General features: G+C 29.2%; 2 protein-coding genes across 15 annotated transcripts in view; one reads left to right on the plus strand and one right to left on the minus strand.

Moving 5' to 3' along the window:
- The window catches only part of Ca-alpha1D (Ca[2+]-channel protein alpha[[1]] subunit D), a 42,748-nt gene extending 28,898 nt beyond the window's left edge, over positions 1-13,850 (minus strand). For 12 of the 14 annotated variants that reach the window (XR_012832496.1, XM_075735394.1, XM_075735393.1 and 9 more), the window contains exons 1-2: positions 12,668-12,984; positions 11,366-12,341 (exon numbers count right to left, since the gene is read on the minus strand). The gene's annotated coding sequence lies outside the window, so the exon portion shown is untranslated. Of the gene's footprint in view, positions 1-11,365; positions 12,342-12,667; positions 12,985-13,761 lie in introns of those variants that run through there. The other 2 variants (XM_075735390.1, XM_075735391.1) reach the window with 2 other exon arrangements.
- A 2,122-nt stretch (positions 13,851-15,972) lies between these two features.
- LOC124491616 (uncharacterized) lies at positions 15,973-16,812 on the plus strand. The gene has a single exon (XM_047054293.2). The coding sequence runs from the start codon at positions 15,973-15,975 to the stop codon at positions 16,810-16,812; it is 840 nt and encodes a 279-aa protein (XP_046910249.2).
- Positions 16,813-16,913: the final 101 nt, after the last annotated feature.

Here is a 16,913-nt window from a genome sequence, read left to right on the forward strand (position 1 = left end):
ATGAAAATGTAAAAACAAATACCGGATAAATGCTAAAATCTAAATTCACATGACTAGCCCAAGAGATGTGAAAAAAAATCAAACAATCACAGAATCAGAATTGGAAAAAAAAATTGAATGAAAAAAAAAATGATTGTCATGATTGTTATGAACGTGATGGGAATCATTTACAGTATTTTTATATGGCAGTATAAAAATGTCAATGACATCATCATCAACATCATCATAGGAAACTTTTATGAAGCGGCAAAATTATCACTAAATCAATTGAATGTCCAATATTGAACACATTCAATGTGCTTAATGTTATTATTATGGTATAGATTAGAATTAGAATTTTTCAGATTGTAAAACAATAACCATTCATTTCTATACATATGAAACATCTATACACACAGTAGAAAAGTAGTAGTGGTAATGGAGGTAGTGATGAGATGATGATGATGATGGTCAATAATTTATCATCATCTTGTTATAATGATAATAATAATAATTTTTCAATCAAACGAAAAAAAATGTACAATTTCAACAATTGATAAATGAATCAATCAATAAAAGTAATCGATTCACTTCAGTTCCATTATTTTATTGTTATTTCGGTAACTTGATCAACGGGTAGGGTACTGATTCAAAATGACCGATTCATATCGAGAGAGCAAAAAAAAAATCAATTTTTCTAATTGATTTCTCATTCGTGATGATGATGATGATGTTCAGAAACTGAATGAAAACAAAAATGGGCGCTGATTCCTATCTCTTTTTTCTTGACTTGATCAATTTATTTTGTTTGAAAAATGAACCAAACATAGAAAAATTCGGGTTCATTCATTCATTCATTCATTTATTCACTTTGTTGGTGAACAACAACATCCGATCATTGAAAGTTAAAAGTTTGTTTTAGTGATACATCAAGATTTATATATATAGTTAACGACGATGAGTGAGATAATGAAGATAGTAAAGAGCCAAGCGAAAATCTCTAAAAATCTCCTCATTCTTGGTAAGAGAGAAAGGAGAAAAAAAAATTCTTACTGTAAGTTATAAACAAAGAAGAAGAAGAATATTCTGAATGTCGGCTGCCAAGGCAGACACACACACACACACACAATGTTTCACTTAACTCTTTCACACACACACACACACAATACAAGCAAACAAAACAAAACAAAAAAAATTTTTAATCGTAAAGTTTCCGAAAAACAAAAACAAAGCCACACAGCCAAAACAAAAAAAAAAAAAAACGATACAAACGGACACATAAACAATTCACTTGGTTTTTTTTTTGTTTTTCTTCACCATTTCAGTTATTTCCTACACCAACAAAAAAAAAGTTTCATTTCAAATTATCTTGTCTCCAAGTCTTTCTGTGATGTTTGCCTTCTCGTCTTTTTTTTTTGTTTGTTATACAAATGTCGCGTTTTCAATTGCAGAACAAACACAAATCGAAGAAAAGTGTGCGTGTGTTTTGTCTCTTGTATCAATCTTTTTCAATTTAAATCAATTTTTAAAAGAAGCCATTCATTTGACATTTGAATAAAATGAATGAATGAAAATGTGTCTGAAATAATGACAAACAAAATTTTCACATCACAAAATGAATCTCATTAATCGGTAGATTGAGATTTTTTTTTGTTTCATTTTTCAAACAAAAAGTAATGATTCAATCAGATAATCAGACAGCCTGGCAATTAAATAAATTGTTTATTGGTTGTAAAATTGACTATATTAGTGCATGTGTGGGGGGAGGTTCACAATTTGATTATTAATCAAAATCAATATATATATATGAATGGTCCAAAATATTTCTTGTTTTCTGGGATTATGTTTTTGACAATCAATTTTTTTTCTGGTCGTTGTTGTTTTTTTTTATATTGTAACAATTGTGTCATTTATATGAAACAAACAAACAAAGAAAAACGAGAAATTATTTTTCGCTTGTCATCACACACACACACACATACACACATCAGAATCGTGTAAGCAAGTATTCACAGAATCAGTAAAGAATTTAGTGAATAACACACAAATGTAGCTGTTGTTGTTGTTGTTGTTTGTTAAAATAAGCAAAATTAAAAATGATGATGATGATTGTCCAATGGACACCGCCACTATATCATAATCAATGTGACAGATCAGAAAAAAAATCACCAATAGCCAATTATCTAGATTAACAAATATTTCACTATTTCTTTTTTTCTCTCATAAAACGAACAGAAAAAAAAGAAACAAAAACAATTCTCTCTCTCTCTCTCTCGTTCGTCCACTTGAACGACTCATCATGCTGACTGGCAAACCAAGTTATCATAATTACAATTGATGATGTTGAACAAAAAAAAAATGATGCGAACAAAAAAAAAACAGTGACAAAGTATTTTCCATATTTTCCCATGTACATGTTTGTTTGTTTGTTTGAATTGTGAGAGAGAGAGAAAAAAAAGTCAAAGCCAGAATAACAACCAGAAAAAAAACATCAAGAATCCACTTGAATCGTGATTGTATCCAAAGAAGGAATCGTTGGCTACTGGAAAAAAATACATGAATTTTCTCTGTCCATTTTGTCTAAACTAAACAAGACACACACACACATACACGCTACATATTTAGTAGCGGCTGAAAAAAAACAATAAAAAAGTTAGTCAAAATTTCAAATCAAACATGGCGACAATATTTTTTTTCCAATACATAATTATCGATGACCAGAAAAAAATGATAAAAATAGAATCTAGATTCTAGAATCTGACCAAAAGACAATTTTCTCTCTCCATGTGTGTTTGTGTGTGTGTGTGAACAGAATAAAATGGACAAATATTTAGAATCACCAAAAGAGATATGGCCAATAACCAAAAATAAAAGGTTCCAAATTCATTATTTTTCATTCATTCATTCATTTATTTATTCGTGTTTCACTAGGAATTCAAGAAAAAATGAGAAAAAATGAAGAAAAAAATTCTTAGTCTTTTCTAACATACAAATATTCTTTCTCCCTCTCTCTTGTTTTTTTTCTGGTTAGAATTCTGTATGTGTATTTTTGTTTGTTTGTCCATTGTTTTTTTTTCTCTCTCTCCCTCTCTTTCTTTCTATCACACATACACGCACAAAGATGGAAATGGAAACTTTTTCTTCATCATTCATAGCACACACACACATTTAGATTCTCGCAGGCTTGAAAACCACGACGATCACCAAGCCACCACCATCAAAACATACACACCGAAAAAAAAAATACCCGAGGATCCTTTTTAGACAGAACCCAAACTACCACCACCATCGATGGACAACCTAACCATTCATCCGTTCATCCATAAATCATAGATTTTTTTTTCTTGGCTTTTATTTTCATTTTTTTTTTTCGTTCACAAAAAGTGGAAAAAAAACCCGAATCAATCTAAAGAATGATGATTGAGAATATTTTTTATTTTTATTATTCTTCATCATCATCATCATCATAATCAATCCGTTCAGCTAAAAAAGAGAGAGAGAGAGAGAATTCAACGTGAACCAGCTGTGTTTTACGTATCAATTAATTTTTTTTTGTTGGCAATATCAAAAAAAAAGCAAATAAAAAATTTCCGAATCTAATAGATCTGATCTAGAATTTGTTTTTGAAACAACACAAATATTGATTTTGATCATCATCATGACCATTTCCATGCACAATAGTTTTATCGATAACAATGAAATCGAATCGAATGGAAAAATGAATTTTTTTTTCGGCTGAAATTTTTTTTTTCATTTTCATTTTCTTCTTTTTTTTCCGTTTCAATGTTTCCATAGAATTGATCATGGTTTTCATTATAGTTTGAATAAATGATGCGGCAATAATATTCAACATGGTACACAGGGTCACACATATGGATACAAGAAACAAGAAAAAAAAACATGCACGCAAACACACACACATAGATGACATGACAGTGAAGAAGCAGCAGATAGATTAGTATACTGAAATGATGGATCCATGTCAATGTAGATCTATTTTTCATTTTTTTTTCTGATGATGATCCAAAAAGCAAACAATAATACTTCAAACAAACAAAAGAAATGATCAAACAACAACAACGACGACAACAGATAGCCATAAATAATGACACAGCAGGAATCAAATTCAAGTCATCATAATCATCATCATCATCATCATGGCAATGATGTATTTTTTTTCCTAACCCATCACTATCATCATCATCAATGTAATAAAAATCATCCAAGCAAAAATTGTTGAAATAATAAAAGCAGCATCAGCAGCAAACAAAAAAAAAATTATCACCATTTTTTTGTTGTGGAAAAATATTTCTTTCTTAATGGATACCACGAAAACATACACACACACACACACAAACACACAATGATCATAGATCAATTCTGTGAATTTTTTTCAATGGTAAATGAATGAAAAAAAGGCTTAAGCAGTGAGAGAATGGAAGAAAATGGCTGTTGTTATTTGTCAGTTTCATTGTCATCATTAGAATCGGAATTGGAATTTTTCTGTTTTTTTTTCTTGCAAATTCACTCAATCGTTTTTCTTTTTGTTTTTTTTTTCTTGAAATCAAACGGACGGAAACGGATTTCTTTTTTTTTTTTTTTTTGATGAAATGAAACAATTGTCGTTGCCGACATAGTGTTGAATTGAAAATGACCGTTTGGGAAAAAAACCCAATTCTCAATTCAGAATCACACACACACACACACACATGACAAACGGAAAACTTTTTTTCTGTTATTCTATCGAATCTCAAAGAATCGTTTCACTTCCTTTTCAGATTTGTTTGTCCAAATGTTTTTTTTCTATTAACATCATCGTTCTGGTCGAAATAGTCGAGTTTTTTTTCCGATATCCAATCAAAGAACAACAACGACGACAATGATGATGATGATGATGACAGCTGGTTTCTCATTCATTCATTACACGAATTTTGGTTTCGTGTAATAATAATATTTGGGAATTGTTAAAACGAAAACAGGAACAGGAAAAAAAACCGTTGTGTACCAGATTCACAGAATACACACACACACACACAATATTGAACCAACAGAAAAAAAAATCGATAACCCTAGCAACATTTATTTCATTAAATCACATCATCATCATCATCATCATCAGCGTTGGTGAACGAGCATGCAAACAAATTGAAAATTGTGTCTGAACAGTAAGCAAATCAAAAAACAACAACAACGGCAAACATTGATCCATGATATTCATTGTGAAACATTTACCAAAAGATTTTCTCTCTAATTCTGTCGAGTCAGAAAATGAAATGAGATGCAAAAAATAAAAATAAAAAAGAAATTCTGATACAAATCATGAATGAAACATGCGTATGTGACAGAAATCAAAAATGGTGAATAGAATAAACGAAACGAAAAGAAAAGAAAAGTGAGAAAAATTAATTCAGATTCTCATTGATATTCACAGAAGAAAAAAAAATTGCGGGGGCAAGCAAATTGAATCCATAAATTCTTTTTTTTTCTGTATTTGAATTCTAGTAAAATCCACAGAATAATAATGTTAACTTTGTCAATCGTTACATTGATCGTTGATTGAATTGAATAATCAAATATAAAAGACTGTTGATGAATAAGAATCAAGAAATCTAGAATTTCATTAAAGCGAAAAATAATTTTTTTTTGTTTTGTTTCCAGAAAAAGAATCCAACTCAGCTAACCAGATTAGTAATCAGAATTATGCAAATTATTCAATTACAAATGTCGAAAACATGAAAAAAGATTTTCTCTCTCTCTCTCTCTCTCTCTTAACACAAGCAAAAAAAGACGCCAAGAAAAAAAAATCAGAAAGAATCTCTGACAACAACAACTAAAATCATTGGATTAATTTAATTTAATTCTCGTTTTTCATTTCTCAAGATCGAGTAAATCTAATATAATTTTGAAATAGATTCATAAAGATAAATACATTGAATATGAATTTAATCAAAAAACGGAAATTCGTGTTATGTGTAAACGTGAATAAATTGCCGCAACGAAAACCGATCCGATTATCATTCAATTGATCATGTAATTCAATCATTTTAAATTGAAACAAAGCATTGCGATGATGATGATTAAATTTTATCCAATTATTGTAAAGATAAAATCGAACAATCTTAATCAATTGTCGTGAATATTGATTCAATAATGCCCATGATGTGTAAAATATTCCAGAAAGGACGATTGCAAAACAGAATATTCCTAAAGAAACATAGAAAAGAAATGAATCCATTCGGCAATCGATTAATAGATAAAATAATAAATTCAACATAATTGTAGTAAATGAATAAAATATATGGAAAATCTTTGATAATTGCAGCGAAACTTGTATAATTTCTTGATTAATCGATGTTAATTGTCGATGAAAGATGAATGAATCACGTATGAAGACAATATGGCTATAATTACGAAATATTCGATAATAATCCATTCGTTTCATTATGAATTGTCTATAAAGACGGCGATATCGTAATTTCCACCATACAATCATATGGATATGATATTGTGATACAATAGAACCGAATGAATAAATCTGAATAGACGAAATGTTTTGAAATGATTCCCATAAAAACCATTTGATCATGAAACCGAAGGTGATAGTATGAACAATTTTCATATAATAAAATGTAATGTTTAATATAGAATCCGTAACCAAAACTGATGGAAACAAAATTATTGACAATTGATACAATGTTAATGATGCGTTGAGTATCATACAATGACCACGAAATGATTGAAAATAACAATAATCATTACGACATTGTTTCCGTCTTCGTCGTTGTTGTTTAGGTTGATGATAAAATTTTTCATATTCCAAATGAAAACGAATGATCGGTTTAAACATTATTGCCGTTTTTTGTTTATTTGTAAAGATTTTCATATAGTCCATGACTAGCAGGTAAGACAAAAGAAATGGAAGTGTAAAACGAAAATCAAATCAGAGAGTTTTTTGAAAAAAGAAAAGAAAAAGAGACTGAATGTGCTTACACATTATTAGAAAACTAACGATAAGAACAAGTATCGCTAATGAATATATACGATAATTTGGTTCGGAACCAATTAATGGTATTATTGTTGTAACGATAAAATCAAATGGTAATAAAATCGTCGCTGTTAAACGAAACGAGAAAATAGTATGGAGGAAAAATATGCAGAAAATTATTCGTTTTAAACGTTTTCGATCATAATGACAACGGTAAATATTTTCAATGGAATTGTAACCGATCAGATTCACCAGATACATTGATCTAATTAGACGGCCAGATGGATTAACTAATAGCCAATGATTTAAAATGTTTGAAACCATTTTACGTAATATGCGATAATAGTTTCTAGCCATTTTTGAATTTTCACGCATCTAAACACGGTAAACACTTGAAAACAAATGAAACACCGAGGAAAAGAATTTGGAACAAAAGTTTCAAAATTCTTTATTCTGAGGAACAGCAAAAAAAAGATTGATTCGGTAAAAATCATTTGATGAACATTTTTCAGTAAAATTCTTTCATTATGTAAAGTTTTTTTGTGCTAACAATAAAATTATCGTTAGTAATTGAAGGAAAACCAAGTTCAGAAATATTTCGAATATGTGAATTGACAAACAAATTCATAGATCATATCTTGTTAAACTTTAATGTCTTTTTCTCTTAATGTAAAAAAGGGTTTCATATTCTTTGTTCTGAGGAATAGCAATAAAAATTGTCATTATCGAATCGGTGACCGATGATGATCAGCTAGAATAATTTAATGAACATTTTTCTGTGGAAATTTTTTTTCATAATGAAAGTTTTTTTTGCTAACAATAAAATTATCGTTATTCATAAAGGCAAAATTAACTTTGGAAATATTTCGAAATTTTTTTTCAGAAATATTGTGTTTTCAAAAAAAAACATTTTGCCAAAAACAAGAAAAAAAACAGTTAACAATATGTAAATTGACAAATAAATTAATCGATCATATTCCTGGTAACTTTCAATGTTTCTCTCTCGCCTCAAACAAGTAAAAAAAGACACCAAGAAAAAAATCTCTAACAAAGACAACAACAACAACTAAAATTATTGGATTAATTTAGTTTACTTCTTGTTTTTCAGTTCTCATGAACGAATAAATCTAATATAATTCTGAAATAGATTCATGAAAATAAATACATTGAATATGAATTTAATCATAAAACGGAAATTCGTGTAATGTGTAAACGTGAATAAATTGCCACAACGAAAACCGATCAGATTATCATTCAATTGATCATGTAATTCAATCATTTTAAATTGAAACAAAGCATTGCGATGATGATGATGATGATTGAATTTTATCCAATTATTGTAAAGATAAAATCGAACAATCTTAATCAATTGTCGTGAATATTGATTCAATAATGCCCATGATGTGAAAAATGTTCCAGAAATGACGAATGAAAAACAGAATATTACAAAAGAAACATAGAAAAGAAATGAATCCATTTGGCAATCGACTAATAGATAAAATACTAAATTCAACGTAATTGTAAATAATGAATAAAATGTATAGATAATCGTTGATGTTTGCAGCGAAACTTGCATAATTTGTTGATTAATTAATGTCAATTGTCGATGGAAGATGAATGAATCCTTTCTAAAGACCATACGATTACGAAATATTCGATAATAATCCATTCGTTTCATTATGAAGTGTCTATAAAGCCGGCGATATTGTAATTTCCACCATACAATCATCTGGATATAAAATTGTGATGCAATAGTACCGAATGAATAAATCTGAATAGACGAAATGTTTTGAAATGATTCCCATAAAAACCATTTGATCATGAAACCGGCGATATGGCCGGTGGCATGACCGATTATCATTGAATAAAATGTAAAATTAAATATAGAATTTGAAATCAAAATTGATGGAAACAAAATTATTGATGATTGTAACAATGCTAATGATACATTGACTATCATACAATGACAACGAAATGATTGAAAATAACGATAATCATTACGAAATTGTTGTCGTCGTAGTCGTCGTTGTTGTTTTGGTTGATGATAAAATTTTTCATATTCCAAATGGAAACTAATGATTGGTTCAAATATTATCGTCGTTTTTTGTTGATTTGTAAAGATTTTCATATAATTAATGACTAGTAGGTAAAACAAAGGAAATGGAAGTGGAAAACGGAAATCAAATCAAAGAGTTTTACAAAAAAGAGACCAAATGTGCTTACACATGATTAGAAAACTAACGACAAGAACGAGTATAGCAAATGAATATATACGATAATTTGGTTGCGAACCAAATAATGGCAATATAGTTGTGGCTATAAAATCGAATGGTAATACAATCGTCGCTGTTAAACGAATCAAGAAAATTGTTTGTATGAAAAATATGCAGAAAATTATTCGTTTTAAACGTTTTCGATCATAATGACAACGGTGAATATTTTCAATCGAATTATAGCCAATCAGATTCACCAGATACATTGATCTAATTAGACGGCCAGATGGATCAACTAATAGCCAATGATTTAAAATGTATGAAACCATTTTACGTCGTAATAGGCGATAATAGTTTCTAGCCATTTTTGAATTTTCACACATCTAAACACGGTAAACACTTGAAAACGAATGAAACACCGAGAAAAAGAATATGGAACAAAAGTTTCAAAATTCTTTATCTTGAGGAACAACAAAAAAATCATCATTATCGAATGAATGGTCAATGATAATCAGCTAGAATAATTTGATGAACATTTTTCTGTGGAATTTTTTTTCCATTATGGAAAATTTTTTTTGTGGGCTAACAATAAAATTATGGTTATTCATAAAAAGAAAATTAATTTTAGAAATATTTCGAAAATTTTTTTTTCCGGAAAAATTGTATTTTCAAAAAACAAATGTCAATATGTAAATTGACAATTGAATTAATACATCATCATATCATATTCCTGGTAACTTTCAATGTCTTTCTTTCTCTCTCTCTCAACCCAATTTCGATCAATGTAAAAAAGGGTTATTTTTATTTTCTCAATTATTTCATTACTCGTGTGTGTGTGTGTGTGTGTGTGTGTGTATTGTATTTCATGCACACGGATGAAAAAGTCAAATGTTTATTGCCCAAAAGAAAAGTAGTAGCAGTATGAAAAGAAAAACTGTTGTGGCTGTTGTCTACAGATGACAATTTTCTTTCATTGTGGTGGAAACGAATAAAAGAAATGAGAGGAAAATTGTTGTCATTTTGTTTAATTAAGTTTCTAGAATATTCATATAAGAAGATTCTCAGTTATTCTTGACTGGATGATGATGATGATTTTCATTTAATAATATTATGGATTGTAATAAAAGTTTTTTTTCTCATTTTCTTTCATTTTCATTATTATTTATTATTTATTATTATTATTAAATTCGTAAACAATCATAAAAACCAAAGGAAATTGAAGAAATAAATGAAAACATTAAAAGAAATGAAAAAAAAGACTGCGATGTCAACTAACTAAATAATGTCATAAACCACGTTATTGAACAAAAAAACAAAAAAAAAACACACATCAAATGATGAAAATGAACGACAATGAATGAATTTTATTTACCGTTGGTTTTGAAATGAAAATTTAGAATTTTCATCATCATCATCATCATCATCATCGATATATTGTACAAGCCATAAAAATATGGTTGTTTTGTTTGTTTGTTTGGAAATCAACCTGAAATTGGATCAGGTTTTCAATGACATTCCATTCTCTCTTTCTTTGTCTTTGGCTTTTTTCGCCCATCATCGTCATCATAACTAGATAATAATGATAATGATAATAAACCAAAATGAAATTTTCGTCTTTTTTTTCGTGTCGTCCATATAATTATTGCTAAATGGAATAAATTCTTTCTCTCTCTCTCTCTCTCGTTCTTTAAATACATTTTTATGAGTGATGTCTAATTTTTTTTTCCATTCATTCACTCTCTTTATATTTGTTGCTGCTAATATTCTACGGGTTATTATTTTTTTTTGTTTGTTGCCGCTAGTTGTTGTTTTTTCGTGTGTGTGTGTGTGTGTGTGTGTGTGTGTGTGTGTGTGTGTGTGTGTGTGTGTGTGTGTGAACTAAATTAAAATCTGGAAAAAAACTGTATGTGAATCGGTGGAATAAAAAAAAATTCCATAAGGAATATTTACCACTAATAAACAAATAATGATTACACGATTCTCAACCAACTAACCGATTCAGACAGACACTGTTCTCTTGGGACATGAAGAATTCACACACATACACACACACACACACTCAAATAAAACGATTCTTGCACTAGCTCAGAGAAAAAAGTGATATAAATGTTTCAGTTAATTATAATCAGAATTATATTTCATTTCATTTAAAGTGAACCAGAAAAAAAAATTCAAAAATGAAACTTACTGGAAAAGAAAAAAGTTGATTATTGAAATGATGATGATGATGACGAAGATGATTCTACTTCGTTTTATTTCAGTCGGTAATGATGATTTTTTTTTTGGTCGGTTAATTAAAAAAAAAATTGAAATTTCGAATGAATCAGAATAACAACGGAATTGAAAACAGAAAAACCAACCATAAACAAATTGAAAAACACAAACACATGCACACACACACACACACACACACAGTCCACTCAAAACAGAAACACAGGCACAAAAAGTGTTAAAAAAAAAAATTTTTTCTTATGATCATTATGAATTCATCATCATTAGCCAGACAACAAAAAAAAGAAGATTTCGAATGTTTGGAATCCTTTTGTTGTTGTTGTTATTGTTGTTGTTGTTGATGTTGTGGTTGTCATCAAGATTGTTACAATTTTTTTTTCTTGAAAATTTTGTGAAAACTTTTCTTGATTTTCTTATTTTATTCATTCTTCCATGAATACTGCTGGTGATGATGATGATGAATTCATTTTTTAAATCAACAACAGCCACCGCAGTAGTAATAGTAGTAGTAGTAATAGCAAAAAATCTAAATTTAACAAATCATAACAACAACAAAGTTGAAATGATGATTTTTCTTTTCAAATAAAAAAGAGACGATGATGATGATGATGATATTTTGATCGTCGTTGTGTTCAACACATCATTCACATTGTTTTGGTTGTTTTTTTTTTGAAAAAAAAATTTTATTATTTTGGCACCGTATTCAAAACATTAACATTTTTTTTTGGCAGTCACAATAACAAAAAGCACAAATGATGATGATGATGATCGTCGTCGTTGTTGTTGTCGTTGTTGTTGAAATAAAGATTCAAGCAAAAATTTTTACAGAATTTGAATATTTTGGGCGTCACACGCTGTTGCAGTTGCTGCTGATGCTGCTACAACGGCGAAAAAATTTTCAAATTTCTTTGTAATTATAATGATGAAAAACCCTGGAAAGAAGAGAAACGAACAACAACAAAAAAATTCTTGAATTAGTCAGCATAGTTGTGCAATGTGTGTGAATGTTTATTTTATGATGAAGAATATTCCTCGATTGTTTGTGTGTGTGTGTGTGTTTTGTATGTATTATATTAAAAATTAAAATTCTAGGTTATCGCGTTCAGTGTTTGTTTGTTTTTGTTCTACATTTAATTTGGCGCGCGCGTTTCATTTTTTTCGGATTCTCTATCATCATCATCAGGTTGAATAAACCAGAAAAGTCAAATTTTTAGAAAACAAAAAAGACCGGAACAGAATACAGAAAGAAAAAACTTACCGAAAAATTCATTGATTTTGTCGTCTTCGTCGTCATAGTACCTGTTACAAATGAATTTCTAAATACAAAAAAAAACACAGCGAAAAATGTAAACAAAATTCAATGTTAAGTAAAATTTTGTTGTTCTGTGTGTGAATTTTTTTTTTCTAATGATGAACAGAATTTAAATTGAATTTCATTTTAAATTAATTTGAAAATAGAATCGTTGATTCGTTGTTGTTGTTGCTGTTGTTGTTTTTTCATCTTTAAATCCACACATAATCAATTCTGGAGAATCAAACACACGAACTTGTCAGTATGACGCTAGGCGTCATTCTGAAATTCTAAAACTAGAAAAAAACCATCGTACAATTTATATGCCGGAATAATGTGAAATATTTTTTGCCAGTTTCTTTCAGTGTGTCTGCGTGTGTTTGTGTGTATATATATTCACCGAAATTCATGAGAAAACGAGAAAAAAAAATCAAACACCGTACGCAGACATGCGTGCAATGTTGTAAAAAAAAACAAAACCAGAATGAATCGCGATCGATTGATTCTTATTCATTTCATTTTTTTTTTTTTTTGAATGAGAATTCAAAACAAACGCAAACGCAAACATAAAGAATCATAGACAGACGAAATAAACAAAAACCAACAACAGACACACACACACACACGGCATCATGGCACTTATTAGAACGAAAAAAAAACTACAACACAGGAATCAGAATAAAAAATAAAAATAAAGAATCAAAATCTACAAAAGAGGAAAAGTATCAAATTAATAAAATTCTTTGGTAATAAATAAACAAGCCGACACAAAATATCTGATATCCGTCTCAAAAAAAAAAAAAATTCTGTTGTTTCACTGCTGCTGCTACGAAATTCTATACTAACTAGAGGAAATGGATTCGGAATTAATTTTTTTTTCAAATTCTACATTGCCATCATTATCATCAACATCATCATCATTATTATTATGGAATATCAATGTATAATTAACATTAATTATCAAGAATAATTAATTAATTAATGTGTGTGTGTGTATATATATGTAGAAATGTTGGGTGTGTGAATGTTGAATTTCATCGAGTCATCATAATAATAATTACCATTATCAATTTTTTTTCTACATAATGTTTGTCAATATAAATCTTTTTGAACGGATAAAAAAAATACAGTTGATGATTATTATCAACAACGACGACGACGACGACAATGATGATGATGATGATGAGTGATTATTATCATCGATTGGCCAAAATAAGTATCGATCGATGAATTTTCAAATAATTTTTTGTGTATTTAGATCATTCACTTCACTACTCTCACTATAGAAAAAACAAATGAAACAAATTAATATTGATTGATTGATTGATGAAATGATAATAAGTTTGTTGATTATCGACGATGAACTCAACACTCAACAAAAATCATTCGAATTCGAATGTTTTTTTTTGTTGTTGTTGTTGATTCAATAACGCCATCTATCGGTAATGATTTCAACCTTGATGAAATTTAAAATGTGAATTTTGTTTGTCGTTACTTACGTTTTACACTTTGATTGAATTTGACAAATCAAACAAAAAAAAATTTACGAAATCCAACAGAAAATTCCATTTTCATCTCCTATGGTTCATATATCAGGTTCAAATTTAAATCTAAAAAAAAACAAAAAACAAAACAAAACAAAAAAAATCAATTAAAAAGCTTAAATGTATCACATCACATCATTTGTTTTGTATGGTGAGATTACAAATTTTTTCTATATCTCATTTCAACACAATATCTGATTACTGATTACTGCTTGTACGATTAAATAGATATAATCGAGATTGAAAATAATCTTTTTTTCCAATCATGAAGCAAAAGCAAAAGCAAAAAAAAAACAAACAGAAAAATCCTTTTTTTCGTTCCTTCGTTTGTCCAACAAAAAAACATACTCACTCATAATCCGTGAATACAAAATAAGCACACACACAATTGGAATTTGGATGAATTTTTGTTGTTGTTGTCCATAAACACCGCTTTTTTCTGGCAAAAAAAAAAAATTACATTTCATATGCAAAACCATCACCACAACACCATCACCACCACCATAATAATGATAATAATAATAATGACCACATAGAACATCAACCAAATGGAGAATCATAAATTTTCCTCAAAATCTCAACACTTGAAACTTAAGAAATTTTTTTTTTTTAGTTATTTTTTCTCTGCCTTTTTGGACATTAAATATACAACACAAAGATAAAGACGCGGCGACAAGGCTGTTGGATGCTGATGCTGATGATGAAAAATACCGAATTTATGCATTGATTTTTGTTGTTGTTGTTGTTGTTGTTGATGGTCAATCTCCACATAATAACTTCGAAAAAAAAATGGTTATTATGTACCATTGATGATGATGAAAAGAAAAATCCATCTATGTGTGTATGTGTGTGTGATGTATGCAACTTGTTGCTTTTATTAACAGGTAATGCACACACACACACACACACACGAATTTGGTGACTTTGTGGTGTTCATGCACAAAAAAAAGCCGCTTGCTTGCTTGCAAGCAAATAAATAAACCAAAAGAAAAAGAGGCGACAAAAAAAGATGATGATGACTATTGAATGAGATAGTGTATGATGTAGAAACTTGGTTAATTCAAGACAAGGCAAAACTTTTTTTTTTCTTAGTTATGGATCATTACGACGACCTTAGCCTTTTCTTTTTTTTCATTTTTTTTCTTGGTTAATTTGAAGAAAAAAAAATTTCAATAAATTATATAATAAGTTTTGGGCTTTATTTTTCTATTTTTTTTTGTGACCAGCGACTAAAATAAAAAAATGACCATTATGATAATCGGACAATCGGAATATTCAACAACAAGTCTGTCTATATATAACTAACTTTGAAATTTTTTTTTTTGTTTTTGTTTTTGTTTCAATCATCATCCTATAAACGATATGATTTGGTTTTTTGTTTTTACCTTTCTCTCTCTCTCTCTCTCTCGTTTTCTATCGCGTTCGCATATTCGCATATGCACACACACACACACACACACACACACACACACACATGGACATAATCTTTGCCTTTTTTAACACACAAAAAAAAATGGCTTAAACGATGTGTTGATATGATGTAATACGATGATGATGATGAACATACAACTCTTAACATACAAATTCTACGTTGTGGTTTGTCTCAGTTAGTCAGTCAGTTAGTTAGTTAGTTAGTTGGTTGGTCGGTCGATCGATCGATCGGTCGTATTAGTTTTTTTGGATGTTGTTGTTATAACTATAAAGATCAGTTGTGATCAGTGAATCATCATGAATTGGTTTCGTCCATGGTTAATTCATAATAATGATAATCATCAACAACAACAACAATCGAATGTAAATTCAACAAACAGCACAACATCAACATTAATGATGACGGAAGAAATTGATAAATTTTTTCAACAATTTTATAATTTCACCACCAGTACCACCCCTAACAACAACCACATGACCACCACCACCACCACCAATAATAATATTTCCTATTACTCATTCTATTATAATTATTATTATAATCAACTTTTAATGCAAAATTATTGTAATTCATTATCGATAAATGATGATGATCATAAACAACAACAGAATCATCATCAAGTAATGTTTCCGGAAAGAAAATCAATAGATAAATTAATTAATGATGAACCACAGCCGCAGTCACAGTCGCAGTCGCAGTCGCAGTCGCAGCCGCAGCCACAGCCACAGCAGCAGCAACGTTTTAAAAAATTCATCTGCATTGAATGTAAAAATGGTTTCAGTAATCGTAGCCAATTAAATAGCCATATACGTACACATACTGGTGAAAGACCATTTGTTTGTGATTATCATGATTGTCAAAAATCATTCACACGTAATGAAGAATTAACTAGACATCGTCGTATACATAGCGGTATTCGGCCATATCAATGTCAATGGTGTGATAAACGTTTTGGACGCAAAGATCATCTGAGGAAACATGAACGTACACATGAACGACGTTTTCGTTCGACATTTTTACTCAATTATCATCATCATTCATCATCATCATCATTATCTACGAAAGAAGCAATATCATCAATCAATAACAATGATGATCAGATCGATAATCATCTTTTCCAGCCAAAATCATCATAATCATCATCATATTTATCAGCAAAAAAAAAAAAAAAAAATTTTTTTTTTTTACTTTTATTTAAAACAGAAAGAAATTTTTCCAGAAATAAAAATTTCAAATT

This window comes from Dermatophagoides farinae, chromosome 1, assembly GCF_024713945.1.
Source record: "Dermatophagoides farinae isolate YC_2012a chromosome 1, ASM2471394v1, whole genome shotgun sequence".
Lineage (NCBI taxonomy): Eukaryota > Metazoa > Arthropoda > Arachnida > Sarcoptiformes > Pyroglyphidae > Dermatophagoides > Dermatophagoides farinae.

What these genes read in the sequence shown, in the direction of transcription:
- LOC124491616 (XM_047054293.2), top strand. Translation starts at nt 15,973, where the DNA reads ATGAATTGGTTTCGTCCATGGTTAATTCATAATAATGATAATCATCAA.